This window comes from Tympanuchus pallidicinctus, unplaced genomic scaffold (assembly GCF_026119805.1).
Source record: "Tympanuchus pallidicinctus isolate F22 unplaced genomic scaffold, pur_lepc_1.0 scaffold4, whole genome shotgun sequence".
Taxonomy (NCBI): Eukaryota; Metazoa; Chordata; class Aves; order Galliformes; family Phasianidae; genus Tympanuchus; species Tympanuchus pallidicinctus.
Genome location: NW_026294758.1, coordinates 6,293,071 through 6,311,866, shown reverse-complemented (window position 1 = coordinate 6,311,866; position 18,796 = coordinate 6,293,071). Strand labels below are relative to the sequence as shown.

The window sequence follows — 18,796 nt, the reverse complement described above, 5'->3', positions numbered from 1 at the left end:
CAGCTCGTCCCGCCGGCGTGTCTGGCGGCATTTCTTCCGGCGCGATGCAAGGCAACTTCCGGCAGTAGAGGCGGCGGCGGTTGGGACGGGTGCCGTGTCAGAACGGTCCCACCTTTCGTTATGGCGGGCGACGGCGGCGCCTACCGGCTTCGCTGCTCCCTGCTGGGCCACGAACAAGACGTGCGGGGCATAACGCGAGGTTTCTTCCCCGAGGGCGGCTTCGTGTCCGTATCTCGGGACCGGACTGCCCGGCTCTGGACGCCCGACGGGTGAGTGCTGGAGCGCTCAGCGGCCTGGCGGCCCTCGGCTGGACCGGGGGGTACGGCGGGCGCGCACGGCTGGCTGAAGGATCGCTATGGGGAGAGGCGGCACTGCGAGCTGCTGCTGTTGTTTTCAGGGTTATATCGGTGGTGGCTTCTGCGAACGTGGGAGGCTTTATCCGGCTGATGTTCAAGCTGCTTTCTCCTCTCAGTCAGTGTAGAAGTAATCTTAGAAACGTCTCGGTTTTAACAGCGAAGCAGTGTACTTTGAATGTTTTTGAGGGATCTTTGTTTATTCTCCTTGGGCAGGCAACACTGTGAGGCTGTCTTGAATGCTGTTCCTGGTTTCTGGGCTCCTCATTTCAAGGAGGGTGGAATTTTCTGGAGGGAGTCCAGCAAAGAGCCACTGGGATGATTTGGGGCCTGGAGGAAAGCCCTTCCTCTTACAGGGAAAGGCTGAGAAACCTTCGACTGCATGGCCTGGAGATTAGGGTGGATCTCATCCCTGTTTGTAAATATCTAAAGTGCAGGAATTGAATGGGTGGGGCCGGGTTCATTTGGAGAAGCCAAGCAGCAGGACAAGGGATAACAGGCACAAACTGGAACACAGCAAATTCTATGCAAATGTGAGGAAAAAGTTCTTTACTTTGAGGACGACTGAGCAATGGAGCAAACTGCCCAGAGAGGTTGTGAAGTCTGCTTTATCTGGAGTTGAAGTCGGGACCCATCTGGGTACTTTCCTGGGCAACCTAGCATAGGGAGCTTCCTTTACTGGTGAGGTTGGACTGGATGATCTACAGAAGTCCCTTTCCAGCCCCTGCTACGATTGTGATTCTGCGTTGCTGCAAGGTATTTTCCTCAGGGAACAGGTCCTGCAAAGCAGTGTGAGATGATGATGAAGGTGCTGGAGGCAGCAATGAGACCTGCTCAGCTGCTTCTACTTTCAGTTCTGAGAGTACTATGTTCTGAAGTTATTTTCCAGTGGCTTTCTGTGAAGCAGAGGTAGTTGACAGATTTATGTCAGTGCTCACGTGTGTTTCAGTTGGTGTCTGTAGCCCTCCAGTGGAGATGGAGGACATCTATTTGCACTAAGTGTGGTTTGTTGGGTCTCTTATCATTTCAAGAAGAAATTCCAAAATTGCGTAGAAATTTATTGCAAGAAAAGAAGTTTCATTCTGACCCCTGATGTCAGAGGGTTGCTAGAAGGAGGTAAGGGATGATTTACTCAGTAGCATTCTTTTTCTTTTGAGGTTGTGTTATAATGAAAAATCAAGGGTACTGGTTGAATTGGATGTAATGCTTATATGTTCCAATGAACAGATTTTTCAGTTAGCAAGCTTTCTTCATTTATTTTGCCTTTTATTTTGGGTTATACTGGAGTAGATAATTGAGATTTTACACAGGAGACTGTTTCACGAAGGCAAACTGCAATTAATTCTGATCAAATTCTTATGAAATTCCTTCCAGTACCTAAAAGGGAAAGGCTGGAGGGAGTGACTATTCAGCAGGAAATGTATTGGTAGGGCAGGGAGTAGTAGCTTTTAACTAAAAGAAAAAATATGTGGATGGCTTTAAATGTTGCTTTCTGGGTCGGAATGCTGGAGTATAGTTTTCCTCAAAGTTTTTCATCCACAGTAAGCACACTGCAAAGGTTGTTAGTAAGTCTAGAGCTGTTGTAACTCAGCACCTCAGGTAAGTGCTATTTCTATTTTGACACTGGACTGATTATCGTATATGTTTAGTCTTAACAGGGGATTTACTGAAATGCACTGTATGCGTGGCCACTCAAATTTTGTATCTTGTGTGTGCATCATACCTCCAAGTGACCTCTATCCTCGTGGGCTGATTGCAACTGGTGGCAATGATCATAATATTTGCATTTTCACAGTAGACAACACAGCTCCTCTTTACGTCCTTAAGAGTCATAAGAATACAGGTATGTACTCTTTTTTTTTTTTTTTTTTTTTTTTTTTTTGAGTTTGTTACTCAACAAGAAGTTAATGTGATTTATTAGGAAATTGAGTTGAAGTTGTAAAACTCAATTTTGATTTCTTTGATATTTACTATGTAAGCTGTTTGATTATGGCCTCTACAAGCAGCATTCTGTAATCTCAATTCACTTAAAGGCAGTTTGATGGAAGGACTTACAAAATTTATGCTGATTGATATTTGAACACTTGATCACAGGGCAATTTACAGAATGTATCCTTTTTATTAAGTTACATTTTTTTAAGAAGCAGGTAATTTAATCCTCTGTGTATTGTGTTAAGCTTAGTTTTGGTGTCTGAGTTCATAGAAGTACAATGAAGCTTCCTGGGATAAACAAACTTGCAGTGCTCATCTTATTTCCTAAGGGGACTGCAGTATTTACTGGTGCTTTAAAAATCTGCTGAATTCTAAAATGTCACTGCAGAAATTTCACCTCCATAGATAAATCAGTGCAACATGTGACATAAAAACAATATTATATACCCTTTTTAAGCCATGAAATGAAAGATTCAGCAATCCTTATGTTGGAATGCAAAGGTGGGTTTTTTTGCTTGTTTTTTGTTTGTTTGCTTTCATGTTGTGATGTACTATTTCATTATGGAATTCCAGAAGTAAACATTGCAAATCTTGGATGTTCAGGATCTCTTAAGGTCTCTAAGGATTCTGGAGATCAGTTTGAAAACAATCTCAACTGCTACACAGCACCAAAAATTTATATATTTACATTATAAATGACTTGACTTGCCATGATAAAGAAATTAAATAATGTCATTGTGTAGGAAGGCGTGGAATGCCTTACATATTTCATGTGAAATCTGGGCTCGATGAGTAGATAAAAGAACAGTATATTCCCTTCATGTCTATAAAAAGACATGCTGTTATATGAAGCAAGTTGGATTTCCCTACAGAAAGTATTTTTTATAGCAATTTTTATAGTAATGCAAAACATAATTTTTTCTTTTTAAATGTAAAGTCATATTAATTATGACTTTAAATCTGTTTCAGAAGTGGGGAAAAACTGAGACGTGACTAACAGTAGACGTGAGCAGAATACTATCTAGTTCTGACTGCTGTGTGAAACATAAGGCCCTACTTTCTTTAATGTATTCTCAGATGGATAACGTATTCTGACTTAGCTCTTTTTGTATACTTTGAGTAACCCTTATTGCTGCTGTGCCTCTTGAGTTTTATAGCTGTGCATTACTGGAGCATTTGCAGTTTATATTCTTGTTAAATAACTTATCGTATGTCAGTATAATTTCTTGGTGGTAGTATTTTGTCTTCCAAGAAGATGAGCTAAGTATTTTTGGTATGAAAACTTGTTTTGTGAGAATGTAAGCTAATAATGTTGGTGAAATCTTGTTTCTCTCTGTAATCGTAAAACTAAATTTTTGCGTTAATTCTGTTTCTTGACCAATTATCTGTGCTGTTGGTGAACATATTCTGACTTGAGATCAAATACTAAACTTAAAATGTAGATATATAAATGACAAAAAGGAGTGAACATCTAAAATGAGATTTGTAAGCAGTTCCTTTCTAGGTGGCCATCAACTCCATTTCTGCTTAATTTTTCTCCAAACTCCTCAATGATAGCTATTCTGCTAATGCCAAATTTATCTCCTTAAATAATTTAAAAGTACTGGCATAAGATTTGTGACAATACAGGTAACGCTGTTGTTAATCTGAAAATACATTTCAGTTTGCAGCCTTTCTTCTGGGAAATTTGGCACACTATTAAGTGGATCATGGGATACAACTGCCAAAGTCTGGTTGAATGACAGATGTATGATGACATTACAGGTATGAAGTTACTCTGCATGAATGTAAAATAGGTACTGAATTTTACTTTAACAAGTTTAACAGTGTTGTGGGGTTGTTTTTGTTTTTTTCAGGGTCACACAGCTGCAATATGGGCAGTAAAAATACTGCCTGAACAGGGATTAATGTTGACGGGTTCAGCTGACAAAACTATTAAACTGTGGAAGGCAGGCAGATGTGAAAGAACTTTTACTGGTAAATATTGCTGCAGGTGGTAATTTAATCAAGGTCATACGCTTTATTAAAAACAGGGAAAATATAATCAGAAACCACTAAGACTTCTGTAAATTAAATGACTTTTAGGCAGGATTTTAACAATCTCTTGAGTTGTATACTCAGAAATCCCATTACTTTTAAAAGACTCAAATTTCTTTCAGTGCTTCTATAATGAAAATTGGTTGCCAGGATACAGATGTGAGTTAAATAGAAATAGTGTACTGCTGGTAATTGAAAAAGATTTCTTTCTTCTACACAGGACATGAAGATTGTGTAAGAGGTTTAGCTATTCTCAGTGAAATGGAATTCCTTTCGTGCTCTAATGATGCTAGTGTTCGAAGATGGCATATCTCTGGCGAGTGTCTGCACGTATATTATGGACATACAAACTATATATACAGCGTATCTGCCTTCCCTCACTGTGAAGGTAAGTTTATCTTTTGTGACTATTAGCCAGCACAATTCCAAAATGAAATGGCAAAGTAGGCAGTCTGTAGCTTTATGAAACTGCCATAACCGAAAAACTCAGTATTGAATTTGTTGTACATTTTTCAATTTTTTATTTTTTTTTTAAACTCCAAACCATGTCTTCTGCGGAATTGATCTGATAGCAAATAAGATGAAAGTTCATAGGCAGGAAACTTTGATAAAGCGATACACAAAATTACCATCCAGATAGCAGTACTGAAATACAAATGGCTGTGGAGTACTTAAATAGTATGCATGGCTTAGCAGTTTGAGGTTACATACATTTCAGTGAATAAGGAATTAATAGAAATGTCAGGAAAGGGTTGTGGTCCATAGCTCAATGTCAAGGAAGAGGCTGGGAGTGAGTGGTGAGTGGTCCATCTTGGAACCAGTACTCTTCAATTTCTCTGTCAGTGACACAGATGATGGGATCGACTGCACCCTTGGCAAGTTTACTGATGATAGCGAGCTGAATGTTCCAGTTGACATAGCAGAAGGAGCAGATACTGCCAGAGGGACCTTGATAAACTCACATGAAACTAATGAGATTCACATAAGCAGACTGCAAGGTTTTGCACTCGATAATCTTAGCTATGTATACGAGATGGGAGAAGAATTTCTTGAGTGGTTTTGCTGAGAAGGACTTAAGTGTTCTGGTGGACAAAAAACAAGAGCTAGCAGTGTGCAGGCCAACAGTATCCTAGGCTGCATCAGAAGAGGGGTGGCTAGCAGGGCAGGATGGAGATTGTCACGCTGTATTCTGACCTATGTGACCCCATTTGAAGTATTGCATCCAGGTCTGGTATCCCCAACATAGGAAAGATGTTGAGCTTGTGGAGAGGGTCGAGAGGAGGGCCATGAAGATGACCCAAGTGCTAGAGCACCTCTCCTGTGAAGACAAGCTGACAGAGCTGTGCTTGTTCAAGCTGGAGAAGAGAAGGCTGTGGGGAGACCTCATTGAGGCCTGCCAGTATTTAAACAGAGCTTATAAATGGGAGGAAAACAAACTTTTTTGTTTGTTTGTGGTTAGTGATAGGACAAGGGGGAATGGTTTTAAACTAAAAGAGGGGAGACTTAGATTTTCACTGAGAGGATGGTGAGGTGCTGGCACAGGCTACACAGAGAGGTTCTGGATACCTCATTCCTGTAGCTGTTCAAGGCCAGGTTGGATGGGGCCCTGAGCAATCTGATCTGGTACTTGATGTAATGGTTGGCACCCCTGCAGCAAGTGGTTTTGAACTTGGTCCTCGATGTTCTCCAATCAAGCCATTCTGTGATTTCAAAGTATCTTAGAAATAGTTTAGATCAACGATTTTATGCATGCAGTGTATGCATGTTTTAAGATTGAGAAGTTTGGAAGTTCAGAACTAACTATTGCAGACAGTTGAAAAATAAATTCAATGAACTTTGTTTGCTGTATGAAGTGTTTGTTCATCAGATAAAGTGGCTGTGTATCTCAAATCTCTTCTGCACCAAAACTCCTCATAAGAGGACGTGCCTGAAGTTAGATTTTGGTTTTTGAGCAGGCTTTATGCATGTTTACTGAAATAGCAGCCTGACCTTGGAAAAATCTGGTAGTTATAACAACAGTCATGCTCTGGAAACTCTAAAAAAAAGCAGTTATAATTTCAAGTTCTTTGTTTAAACTCTTGGAAGGAGAAAGCAATCTTGAGATGCAAACAACTGTTTTTTCCCTGTCTGGCTGCTCAGCCTGCAAGTTATTCTCTTGTTTTTTGACCAGACAACTATGTAGTGACTTTTGATGTTTTAATTCTTAGATAACGAGTTGTAGAGAGGCACCTACTAACATAGTATGCTAAAAATCAGCTTTAAAAGCTTTTGTGTTTTTTCTTTTCAGATTTTGTAACTACTGGAGAAGATAGATCTCTTAGAATCTGGAAGCAAGGGGAATGCATTCAAACAATCAGACTCCCAGCTCAGTCTGTGTGGTGCTGCTGTGTGTTAGACAATGATGACATTGTAGTTGGTGCAAGGTATCCACGTCTTATTCTCAGTGTATTTCCAGACTTAGATCTGAAAAACCCCAGGTGAAATGGTGTGCATTCCTCTGATTATCATTTCCCACTATATTTAAAAATACAGCTGTGAAGATGCATGTGAAAATTAAATTTGTGTGCTGTGTTCCAGCCAAAAGGTTGATATGATATAAAGGTTGATATTTTGTATTGATATGCAAAATGCAGAGGTAAAAAGAATTCTTTGGGAATGTGGTAATACTGAGACTATACTGTGTGAATAGCACATTTGATAGGCATATCCTACCTTGGCTTGTATTGTGGAGTTTCAAGGTAACTTTTGTAAGTCCTATAGACCTTTTTTAGAATAAGAGCAAACTAATAATAATAATAATAATTAAAAAAAAAAAAGGGGGGGGAGGGGGGAGGCAGGGGAAGAATTGCTGGAAATAATTGTGGTTTATCATGATGTAGAAGTCACTATCAGAATATATGTAGTTTTGATATTTAACATACTATTTTTCTTTGCATGTTTTCTCTTCATTCAGTGATGGAATCATAAGGGTATTTACGAAGTCTTTGGAAAGAACAGCAAGTGCTGAAGAGATACAGGCCTTCGAGAATGAGCTTTCCCAAACATCCATTGACCCTAAAACTGGTGATTTAGGAGATATTAATGCTGATGATCTTCCTGGAAGAGAACACCTTAAGGATCCTGGTAAGTTATGTACAATTCTGTTATGTTAGAGGTGCCTCCAGATCTTGATTGTGATATACTGAAACTTTCCATCCATTCCAAATAAAGGTTTGAATCACTTTCAGTAGAATCGCTAAAGAAGAAAGCTTGATTTTGTTCTGCACTGATTCTTTTGTTAGCAAGACTGGAGTTGTAAATATTTCTGTGTGTGTGTGTATTTTTTGTATACTAAAAAGGTGAAAAATAAATATTCTGCGAAATAATTCAGAAAAAGCTGGCTTTCAGTATGCTGCAGTGTGTTGAAGATGTTCTGGATCTACTATGCTAGCTATGGCAAAAATAAGAGACAGCCATATAACTTTCAAAAGGATTACTAAGTTTTCCCTCCCCTCCAGCCCCCCTAAGAACAAATTAAAAATGATTACATTCTAGCTCTCAGCTTGAAAAACAGTTTTGCTCGATCAACTGGAGGGTACGCGTTCCAAGTGCTCGGGAGGTTACTGAGGAAAGTAGAGGGAGAAGTGGTGATTAAGATTACTCTTAAATATGCAAATACTTTTTCCCAGGTGGATGAGTCAGTGACTTAAGCTGTCAATTCTAACCAGCAAGTTGTATAAGTCTTAGAATCATATAAAGCTTCCTATCTTTTTAAACCATGAGAGAATATCACCTTTCTTAATTGTGACCTCCCTGTGAAAATGGTGAACTTTTGAAATACTTAAGGACTGCTTATGCAACTGTCTGCTGGCATATAACATTTCTATAACTGTAAATTGCTATTGTCCACGTATTCTGCTATTTTTGTTGCAACATTTACTATCTAGTTTTCTGTGTTGTGACTTCAAATCTTGGACTAGTTCTTCATCTTTGTAATTGAGTTCTGTGTTAGACTTTCTCTTTCTTAAAGTAAATTTTATTTTTAAATTTCTTGAATTTCTTTAATCTGTTAAATATTCATGCCTGCAGGAACAAGAGATGGACAGACACGGCTGATTAAAGATAATGGGAAAGTTGAAGCATATCAGTGGAGTGTTAGTGAAGGAAGATGGATAAAGATTGGTGATGTTGTTGGCTCTTCAGGAGGCACACAACAAACATCTGGAAAGGTTTTATTTGAAGGAAAAGTATGTACAACATTTAATAGGCTTTATTCCTTTTTAAGTTAAACGCTGGATTTCACATTAGAGAAAAAAGATTCTGATCACGACTTAAATATAATACAGATTAAAAAATAGGAATTTATTCGTTTATTTTTCTTTTTGCACATTTTTGATTTAATAAAACTTACAGGTAGTACTGTTAGGTTCTGTTCTACTTTTGAAATGCATTTTGTAAAATAAGCAAACAAGTTGAAGTTACTTTGCAGGAAGACCACCTGCCAGCTAGTAACAGAAGAATCAAAATCTCAACTATTTATTACTACTACACAGAAAAGTTACATATAACTGCCTTTGCAAAGAGAAAGAAGCTTGTAGTGTGTAACATTGGGTCAATCTGAAATTCTAAGTCCCAGATTTTCTCTGGTTTTTTTTTTTTTTTTTTTTTAAACTTTGGAACGTAAAGAGGGGTAATCTGAAAAGTAATCATTTCATTTGTTGAAGCATACACAGAAAAAATTCTGCATAGCAAAGAACTTTCTCTTGTATGTTTTAAGAAATCATGGGGCTCTGTTCTTGTGTAGTAGTAGTATGTTTTTTGTCCTGATGTTTTTTTCAGGTACCTGTCTGCCCTATACCTTCACAGTCAGTCAGAGATGTCTGTGAGTTATTTTGCAATATATGATGACAATGTATGTACAGGTATATTATTCTTGCCTGGTTTTGTCAAAATACAGAATTATGGAAAATGTAGGGTATAGTTACACATAAGCTCCAACAAATATGAGACTATACAACTACTGTTGATACAATCTGCAAGTTGCAGTTTTAAAGTTTTTTGGCTTAGGCCTGGACCACTATCAGTCTGTATTTGATGTCTTTATGCAAAAAAAGTGCTGACAAGTGCCTCATTTGTTTTTGTTTTTATTCATATAGGAATATGACTATGTTTTCACTGTTGATGTAAATGAAAGTGGTCCTTCCTACAAACTGCCATATAACATTTCTGATGATCCTTGGCTGGCTGCATATAACTTCCTGCAAAAGAATGATCTAAATCCAATGTTTCTGGATCAGGTGGCCAAATTTATTATAGACAACACTAAGGGGCAAGCACCGTTGAATACAAATACTGAATTTTCAGACCCGTTTACAGGTAAAAAACAAAACTTGGGCACAATCAAGAAGTTAAGCATCTGAGATAAAGATGTGTACTTCTAAATATTCTTGGTATGCTCCGATGTTTTCTCTAAGTATATTCCATCACAAGGCTAGGGCATGAACTTTAGTAGAATGGCTTAGAGCATTATGTGTTCTATAATGCTGCTGTAAGCCAGCTATGCTTACCTGGTAGTGTAGGTCACTTTACATGCAGACTTGAGAGTTGCAGAATCATTGAAGCTTGAAGAGATCTCTAGAGATTACCAAGTCTAACAGGGGGAGCCAATTTGCTCAGGACCACATCTAGATGGCTCCTGAATACTTCCAGCATGGGACACTCCACAGCCTCTCGGGGCAACTGCTTAGTCATGTGCACAGCTGAAAAGTGTTTCCTGGTGTCCAGACAGAACTTCCCGTGTTTCAGTTTGTTTTGTTAATGGGCATCCCTTGGAAGATACTTTACTTCTTGTCTTGGCATCCTGTGGCCCCTAATTCTCTGTATTCTCTGATATGTCAATCTCCCTTGTATTGGGGATCTCAGAGCTAGCCGCAGTACCCCAGGGGCAGCTTCCTCAGTGCTGAGTGGAGAGGAAGGCTCACCTCTCCACCTGCTGTCAGAATTTTGCCAAGATTGCCCAGGATGCCATTAGTCGTCTTTGCAGTATAGTCATATTGCTGACTCATAAACAGCTTGGTGTCCACTAGGACTTTTCTGCCACGTTGCTTTTTAGTAGTCCCTAGCACATAGTGGTGCCTGGAGTTGTTTCTCTCCAGGTGCAGTACTTTGAACTTCTCCTTGAATTTCAAGAGGTTCCTGCTTAGCTAAGTCCCCTTAGGTCGTAAGACAACTAGTCCTCTGGATATCAGTCACTTTTAGCATTTTGTTGTTAACGTACCATCAGCAAATCTACACTGTACTACATCATCCAGGTCATTAACAAAGGTGTGAAAGAGGATTAGTTCCAATAACTGACATGTAAGGTCCGTTGCCACTTAGTAGCTTCTAACTAGATGTTGTGCCACTGATGTCACCCTCGTGACATGTCTTCAGTCAGTTTTCAATCCATCTCACTGATCATCAAGACTTCAGTGTCCTAGTTCTTGCACTTGTTTCCTGTCCTCAAATGATGGAGGACATGGCACAGATAGATCTGACAAGAAGCTTGTAAAATCTGTGAGGTTTTTATCAGAGCAAATCTTTGAACAAAATGTTAGTCAAGCCAGCTATATCTTTTTTTAGTCTAATCTTTCTTTTTCAATGTAAGAAAATCCAGCTTTTTATCCAATTGGGCTAACAGTGGCCAGATGCTATTAAGGCAATGGATAAAATACAAAAATTTAACTGGAGGGAGAAATGAAACTGACTAAGATAAGTAAGTAAATCCTTGTCAGGAAGAAAATGAAAACCATTATTTTTAATTTATTAAAAAGCGTATTTGAAAGTTAATTACTCAACAGCTGAACTTTGTTAATTGGTTACATCCTCTCTGTTGCTTTACAAACTAACCCACTATTCAGATAGTTCCACAAAGTTGTAGGTAGGAACAAAATGTCATGAAAATAACTAAGTTAAGTCTTTTTTTTTTTTTTTCCTTGCAGTGAACTAGAAATTACTTTAGAGGCCATCAATCAGATTCAGATGCATCTTATGGAACTGCAGTTGTATAAACCTGTGCTCATACCTTTTAACTTGACTCTGTCCGAATGTACAATGCTTATGTTCTAGAAAAAAAGTTCTGACTCTGATATATTCAGAATTTTCTTGAGCACTGGGGGAACTGTGTAAAGAGGATCTAGTATGTCTTATGACTTATTTTGATGTTTGCCTTCATTTTTCAGTTGCATCTGTCTGAAAATACTGATACTTTACTAACACCAAGGTATGTATGTTTCGCTAGGTGCTGGGCGTTATGTTCCAGGCTCTACATCTCTGTCAAATGCAGCCCCTGCAGCAGATCCATTTACAGGTAATATAATATTAATAATCTTTACTGTATTTTGTCTTGCCAGTGTTCAGTTAGAGTTTGTTTGGCTCCTGAGTCCTGTTTCTTCCTCTCCTCTACTTGGAGTAGCACTGTGGGACAGTTGATTGATTGTGTGGAGCCTGTCCAGCTCTGTTTAGCATTGTCTCTCTTGTCTGCTTGTCTGGTCTGCCTTGCATCACTCTGTCCTCTGCAGCAAAGCAGTCAGATATTAAATGCCATGTTTTGCCAATCTTATAGCCATGGCCAGCTCGGGATCGGGCATTTTCATAGAAGACTTTTCTTTTTTCTCATTATCTCTTTATTCTCTTTATGTGAATATTACTGGTATCTATATATGCTAAATTTTAGATTCTAATCCTTCCTCTTACAGCTTAAAATCCTTCTCATTTGTAATAAGCGTGTTTGTAAAGAAATCTCATCCTGCCTAGTAGCTCTTGATCCTCAGAGAAGGGTCACACAGTCATAGACCTTCCCTCAAAGCTCTCTAACTACTTTTAATGCTCTGCAAGGCTTTCTTGGCAGCATCACTGATGTGTAGGTCGAAGAATAGCAGGGGTTAAAGTATGAGGGCCAGGCAAGCTGTGGCAGTCCCTCTGACATCCTGTATCCTGACTCCCAGCAAACAACAAACCTCCCAAGAAAATAGGTCAAATAGGTGTCTTTGTGCCCTGCTGGAAGAAATCTCTCACCCCTTCTGCTTTCCTTTCCCTGTTTTTGTACATGCTAGCTACACTTTCAGCTGGCTCTGATGCATCCTCTTCTGTGTGTTTGTCCTCATCGCTGCCAGGTGTAATATTTGTCCATGTGGCGCAGAAGCCTTCCTGCTCTTGCTTGAAGTTAAAGCATTTCCCATCTTGACAGTCCTCCTCCATACCCTCTCTACTGTGGTCTCCAGCTGTCCCTCTTCCCTTTTTTTTTTTTTTTTTTTTTTTTTTTTTTTGTGGCTCGGTTTTTCATTTCTAAAAACCTTGACTGTCTCCTGAACTCTGCTGGTGGTTCATGGCTTTGGCACCTGAATACTTAGCACCACATTCAGAACCTACTGTCCTTCAGGAGAGGCCATCACTGCCTCAGGCAGAGGGAGAAGGCAGGCCTGGGTAACAGCCTCGAGCTCTTAATGGTCACAGCGAGTTGTACCAAGGAGTTTGGCATCTGTGGTGCCAGAGAAACTGCCTGAATTTTACTGAATAGTCACTTACCTTTGAGTGGCCATCACTGCCACCAGCACTACCCTCACACATATGTATATATATATAGGGAGAGAGAGAGAGAGAGAGACAGAGAGAGAGAGAGACAGAGAGACAGAGAGAGAGGAAAAAAAAAAAAGTCTGTAAGTTTCAAGAAGAGTTAGAGGACTTTTTTCTAATTTTGTCAGTGCAAAATAATACTGTTAGTAGTGATATTTCAAAACTACCAATTAAAAGCACATATACACTACCTCTTTGCCAGTGGTGGTGATGAAAAAGTTTAACCTCTCCATTCAGGTGCTGGTCGCTATGTTCCTGGTTCAGCATCAAATGCTGCAGAGGGTGGGCATGATCCATACACAGGTAAGAGTGAGGCCTGCCTTGTAAAGAGCATTGCTGATCTTCTTCTTTGGTTGTTGTTTTGTTGTGGATTCCATGCTGTTATAAATTTTATATTTAAGCATTACAAGCAGATTAAAACTGCTTATATTTCAGAAATTATTAAAAAAAAAAAAAACAACAAAAAAAAACAAGGGGAATAAAGCCTTCTTTTACACTTAGGAATTGTAGAATATCCTGAGTTGGAGGGACCCACAGGGATCATCAAATCCAATTCCTGTTTCTGCACAGGACCACCCAAAATTCAAACCCTGTGTCTGAGTGTACTGTCCAAACACTCCTTGAACTCTGGCAGCTTGGGGCCTTGAGCATTGTGCTGGGAAGCTTGATCACACTCTGAAGAACCTGACCCAGCCTGACACTCCTCTGACACAGCTGCATGCAGACTTGTATGAGTGTAGTCTGCAAACTCTTGTTCGTCAGTGACTAAATTGCATAGTCAGTGGTGGTGGCTATGTTGAAAAAGAGTGTTTTGTTGCTGAGAATTTGCTCTATCAAACAGTGTTTTCTTGTGCTCTTTGCATCTGTTGTAGTTTTCATGGAAATAAGCACAAACCATTCCTTTTGGAGTGACCATGCTGTAGTGCCACACGCACAGAAGCTTTATAATATACATTAGGAATCTGCTTATTGAGAAAATTTTTGGTGTGCTGGCAGCTGTTGCACAAAGAAATAAATATATGCAGTTTTAGTGGAAATTATACAATGTAATCTATCAGTTCATCTGTGATTCTAGAAAATCATAAAGCTTTTTATTAATATTGTGATGTTGGTTTACTCTTGCATGTGATGTAACTTGGTCATATCTGCAGATTTAGATCTCTGCCTATTTATTATGAAAATAATGAGGAGCAGGAGAAGCTTTTATTCTAAAGCCAGAGAATTTTCATGGCTTAATTGCAGTATCAATTCCTATGACTGTATTTTTGTTTCAATATAATTCAGGTATCACATAAAAATACATACTTAACAAATTTGTCATAGGGGGAAGAACAGCTTGTGAAGGATTGCTTCAGGTTTTAACCCTTACACATAAAATGTGCATAAAACAATCTAAAGAAAGACAGCTATTGCTTAAGCATTAAGGTTTTTATAAAAAAAAAAAAAAAAAAAAGTCTGAGTGGTGAACAGTGGGAAAGTGTTATTGGTAGGGTAATAATCTGTATCAGATGCTTTGGTATGCTGTTTTTTTGTTTATGCTCATTTTTGTTTATGTAGGAATGGGTGCCTACCAATCAGCTGAAGCTGAAAACATTTATTTTCCTAAGAAGGATGCTGTCACCTTCGACCAGGCCAATCCTACACAGATTTTGGGTCAGTATTTTAATTTCAAGGATTTTTTTTTCATCTTTTTAAAAGAAATAACTTTTTTTTTCCTTCAAAAATCTAAATATTTCCAATAGTTTTCCTCCTCTTTCTCAGTTTTGACCTTTTAAAATTAAAGTAATTGCTTTAATGGTGAATGTATTAGGAGGCTTAGAAAGGGGAGTAAACTTCAGAAGAATTCCTATCTAATGCAGATTGTTTTTTTTCTTTCTCCTGCTGTCTGCTTTCGTTCGGTGTTTTGTTTACAAAGCTGGTACATCTGAGCACTGAGATTTTTTTTTCTCCTAGCTGCTGGGTATGTGGGTCATATGCAATCCCTTTCCAGTTTTGCTTATGAAAGTTTAAAAGCACTAGACACTAGTACAGTGTAATCTGCTCTATGTTGAAGGTGCTCTGTAGTTTCATAGAGTCGTCTCTTCTGTGTTTAATCAGAACATTTTGCGGTACAGAAAATGATACACAGTGTTTAGTAGTAATGCACACTTCTGATGAATATTGCTGTTGTCTTTTTCTGTTTATCCATCCATATTCTTGTTCTGTAATGTAACATAATCTCAGAATTCCACAGAATCTCTACTTGTCTCTTTTTTTTACGGTATGTTCTTGTAGAGTGCCTTAACGCAGTTATGAGTTTTGTAAAACCAGTTTGTATTCACGCTGTAGGAAAATACAGTACCTGGTTCAAACATCTCCAGATTAAAATTATCTTATTCAAATCTTTTTCATTTCTTCTCCATCTTTGCTTGCACATAGGCTAAAATGTGAGTTCTGAACCAGCACTATAGTATTAAGGAGGCTTGATAGTAATATTTGTTGTGATGATTGAAATTAGAAACCTGAAATTGTGAGAAGTAATGTTCTTAAATGATCACAGCAGTTGTAACTTCTTCAGTAAAATACTGCAAATCCAGTTTTTTGTAAAGAGTTTTGTTGAGCTGAAAATCATATCTCTTCAATTGGTCTTACAGGTAAACTAAAGGAACTTAATAGCAATGCTGCTGAAGAACAAAAACTTACAGAAGATGACTTGATAATCCTAGAAAAGTTACTGTCTGCAACATGCAATACCTCTGCAGAAATGCCTACAGCACAACAAATGCAAACTTTATGGAAAGCGATTAACTGGCCGGAAGGTAGACATTTGCAATTATTTTTTCATATTGTTGTCTCATCAGTACTTCACTATGAACCAGAACTCTTGTTAATGCTGGAAGCTACAAAGTCTGTCCCAAAGAGTTTATAACTCAGACAGAACCCAGTGGAGAACATTACAGGGGTAGCAGCATGAACAGCAGAACTGTTAATTAGTTGTCAGATGGTTGCTGGCACAACAACAAAGGTAAAAGAGAAATTTGATACAAACATCAGTCACAGTTATTTCATTAGTAGAGCTTCTTCAAGAAGCTCTGAGGCCTGTTAGGAAATAAAGCAAAGTTAGAGTTCTATCAAATGAGAGGTAAAATTATGGAAATGAGTTGTATTTAAATACATGTGAATATATATCACAAAACGTCTTCTATGTAATATGATGGGAGTTCCTGAAGTTAGGTCATGCAGTCTGCATTAGTTAAATGGCATTCTGAATGAATGAATACAAGTGGAGTGATACAATGTCATTAGATAACATTGTCGGTACTGATGACTGGCTGGAAAGACTATCTTGTTTGTGAACATATATCCTGGAAGAATTGGATACATTGCATATACAAATACCTAAACATACAATGTTTAAGATGAACTGCTTTTTTAAAATGAGTCTTAAAAGCTTATTAACAGGAAAAATACTTTTTTAAATTGAAAACTGCTTACAGTATAGAACTGTGAGCTGTTATGGCTAATGTCTGTGTACATTACAGGAAGTCTGATATCATGTGTTAATTTTACAGTTACTGTATATCTGTGGGGAAAAAATGCAGAGTGCGTTGCTAAGCAGGTTCAATTTCCTTGATATGTATGTAGGCTTAGGATACTGGTAACACAGCTTAGGAGCCAAACATATTTGAAATTTAGGGAAGTTGAGAGGGAAGTATTGAACAAACTGTAAATATAGGTTCCTTATACTGATACATAGTTACGTAGCTAATCAGTTGAATGTATTTTATTTTTCTTCTAAACTGTGTAAGAGTTGAAGTTGGCCTAAAAACAACCTTGCTTTTCCTGCAATCAGTTCTGTATCTATTCTAAACTCTGAGATACAGCATGAAGACAAATGGTGATGGTATCTGCCTATTCAGTCATTGGGAAGCTTTGAGAAACTCTGTGGAGTCTGTCCTAACTTAAGCAGCATAAACATATATATGTATATTTATATCTTATATATAAAAAGCCATTAATGACATATATATATATATATATATATATATATATATAGTTTATATATTAAATGTTAGTGTGTTCCCAAAGTTAGGGATTTAAAAGTGTCTGCTACTGAAACAAACTCACCAGCGTGTTCACACCTAATGCAAATATTTTAATACTGAAACATATTTTTCTTGTTTCATAGATATTGTCTTCCCAGCCCTTGACATTCTTAGATTGTCTGTCAGGCATCCCATTGTGAATGAGAACTTCTGTGGTGAAGAGGCTCACGTGCAATTTATCCATCTCCTTCTCAAATTTTTGAACCCTCAAGGAAAGCCAGCAAACCAGCTGTTGGCACTTAGAGCTCTTTGCAATTGCTTTGTCAGCCAAGCAGGCCAGAAGCTCCTGATGGAACAGAGGGATGAAATAATGACACAAGCAGTAGAAGTGAAATCAGGCAATAATAAGAATGTCCACATTGCACTTGCAACACTGACATTGAACTATGCTGTATGTTTACATAAAGTGAACAACATTGAGGGCAAAGCTCAATGTTTATCAGTTATCAGCACAGTTATGGAAGTTGTTAAAGATCTTGAAGCTGTTTTTAGACTCCTTGTGGCTCTGGGAACACTAATCAGTGATGATAAAAATGCTGTGCAATTAGCTAAGTCTCTTGGAGTTGACTCTCAAATAAAGAAGTATGTGTCTGTGTCAGAACCAGCTAAAGTAAAGGAATGCTGTAGGTTTGTTCTTAATCTGTTGTAATTGTTTTACTTAGCACTTGAGCAACACACCGTATACAGAAGAACGTATGCTTTTGTTCATATTTTGTGACAGAATATAATGGAGAAAATACTGTGGATGACTTAAACTTGATTTATTGTGAAGTACGGAGCAAATAAAACTTTTCACTCTCTTCCCTTGACTACTTTTCTGAAGTCTACTATGCAGAGCTGTTTCAGAAAGCCCTTCTGTTGTAGCTCAGATCAAAGCAGATCACCAAGTCAAAAAGTCTCATTCCTTAAACATTATCTAGACAGAAATGTAATGTAAGAGTTGTTTGTGATCCAGAGATGCCAGCTCCCTTGCTCATCCGACCATGTTTCCACATTTCAGTGCAATGACTGTTTCTTGACCATGCTGTTTGCCAGCAGAGAAAGGGTCCTGTTGATAGAGGGTCTGTTGAAAAGTCAACAAGTTTCACCAACTTGTTAATTAACACTGACTATACTAACTGGTCAAGTATGATAGTAAGGAAGTGACATGCACATGATTTCCACCATCTTTTTTCCACTTTTCCACTTCTTTTAAAACTTGGGTATCTTCTATCTTGTGTGGGTTTTTTGTTTTTTGGTTTTTTTTTTTTTTTTTAAATCTAGAGTTAAGTGACTTTTTGAAGAGTGGAATCTTGAACTGCTATATAGACAGTGCTTCAGTGGTAAATGTTTTTCAGTTTACAAAATTGCTTAAACAAGCTTCTTAGATTAACTTTTCTACTGATTTATAGCAAAACTCTTACTTCAAAATATGTTAGAATGCATTAGATGATAAAAAAACAAAATGAGACTATTTTAAGAGAATGTGGGAGGAACTTAAATGCAAGTAGTGTGACAGGCAATAGCAGAAACCAGTGAAGTCAAATTTTATGATTTCATAAAAATCACTGTGGTGTCTTTGAAAAGGGGAATTTACAAGTTCCTCCTTGTGTTTGTGTGGAAATCTTGCTTTCCAACATTTTCTTGTTGCTCCTTAATCTGTCACTGCTCACGTATGAAAAGAGCCTGTCCCCAAAACTCTTATACATCTGCCCTTTAGATATTCATAAGCAGTGATAGGATCTTTCCTCGGTCTTATCTCCTCCAGGCTGAAGAGAACCATGTCTCTGCCTTTCCTTGTACAGGAAATTTGTCAGG

General features: G+C 38.1%; 1 protein-coding gene across 1 annotated transcript; it reads left to right on the top strand.

The window, feature by feature from the left end:
* The first annotated feature begins 48 nt into the window (after window positions 1-48).
* On the top strand, window positions 49-17,799 carry PLAA (phospholipase A2 activating protein). Its single transcript, XM_052700880.1, has 14 exons — window positions 49-269; window positions 2,003-2,196; window positions 3,949-4,049; window positions 4,142-4,262; window positions 4,543-4,710; window positions 6,610-6,745; window positions 7,276-7,445; window positions 8,391-8,548; window positions 9,458-9,677; window positions 11,581-11,649; window positions 13,152-13,217; window positions 14,472-14,567; window positions 15,548-15,712; window positions 17,083-17,799. Exons 1-14 carry the CDS (start codon window positions 121-123, stop codon window positions 17,646-17,648), a joined length of 2,379 nt encoding a protein of 792 aa, XP_052556840.1. The 5' UTR covers window positions 49-120; the 3' UTR covers window positions 17,649-17,799.
* The last annotated feature ends 997 nt before the right edge of the window (window positions 17,800-18,796 follow it).

Coding starts and splice junctions, on each gene's coding strand:
- PLAA (XM_052700880.1), top strand. CDS start 121: ATGGCGGGCGACGGCGGCGCCTACCGGCTTCGCTGCTCCCTGCTGGGC. Junction 13,218..14,471: donor TGGGCATGATCCATACACAG/GTAAGAGTGAGG, acceptor TTGTTTATGTAG/GAATGGGTGCCTACCAATCA. Junction 15,713..17,082: donor AGCGATTAACTGGCCGGAAG/GTAGACATTTGC, acceptor CTTGTTTCATAG/ATATTGTCTTCCCAGCCCTT.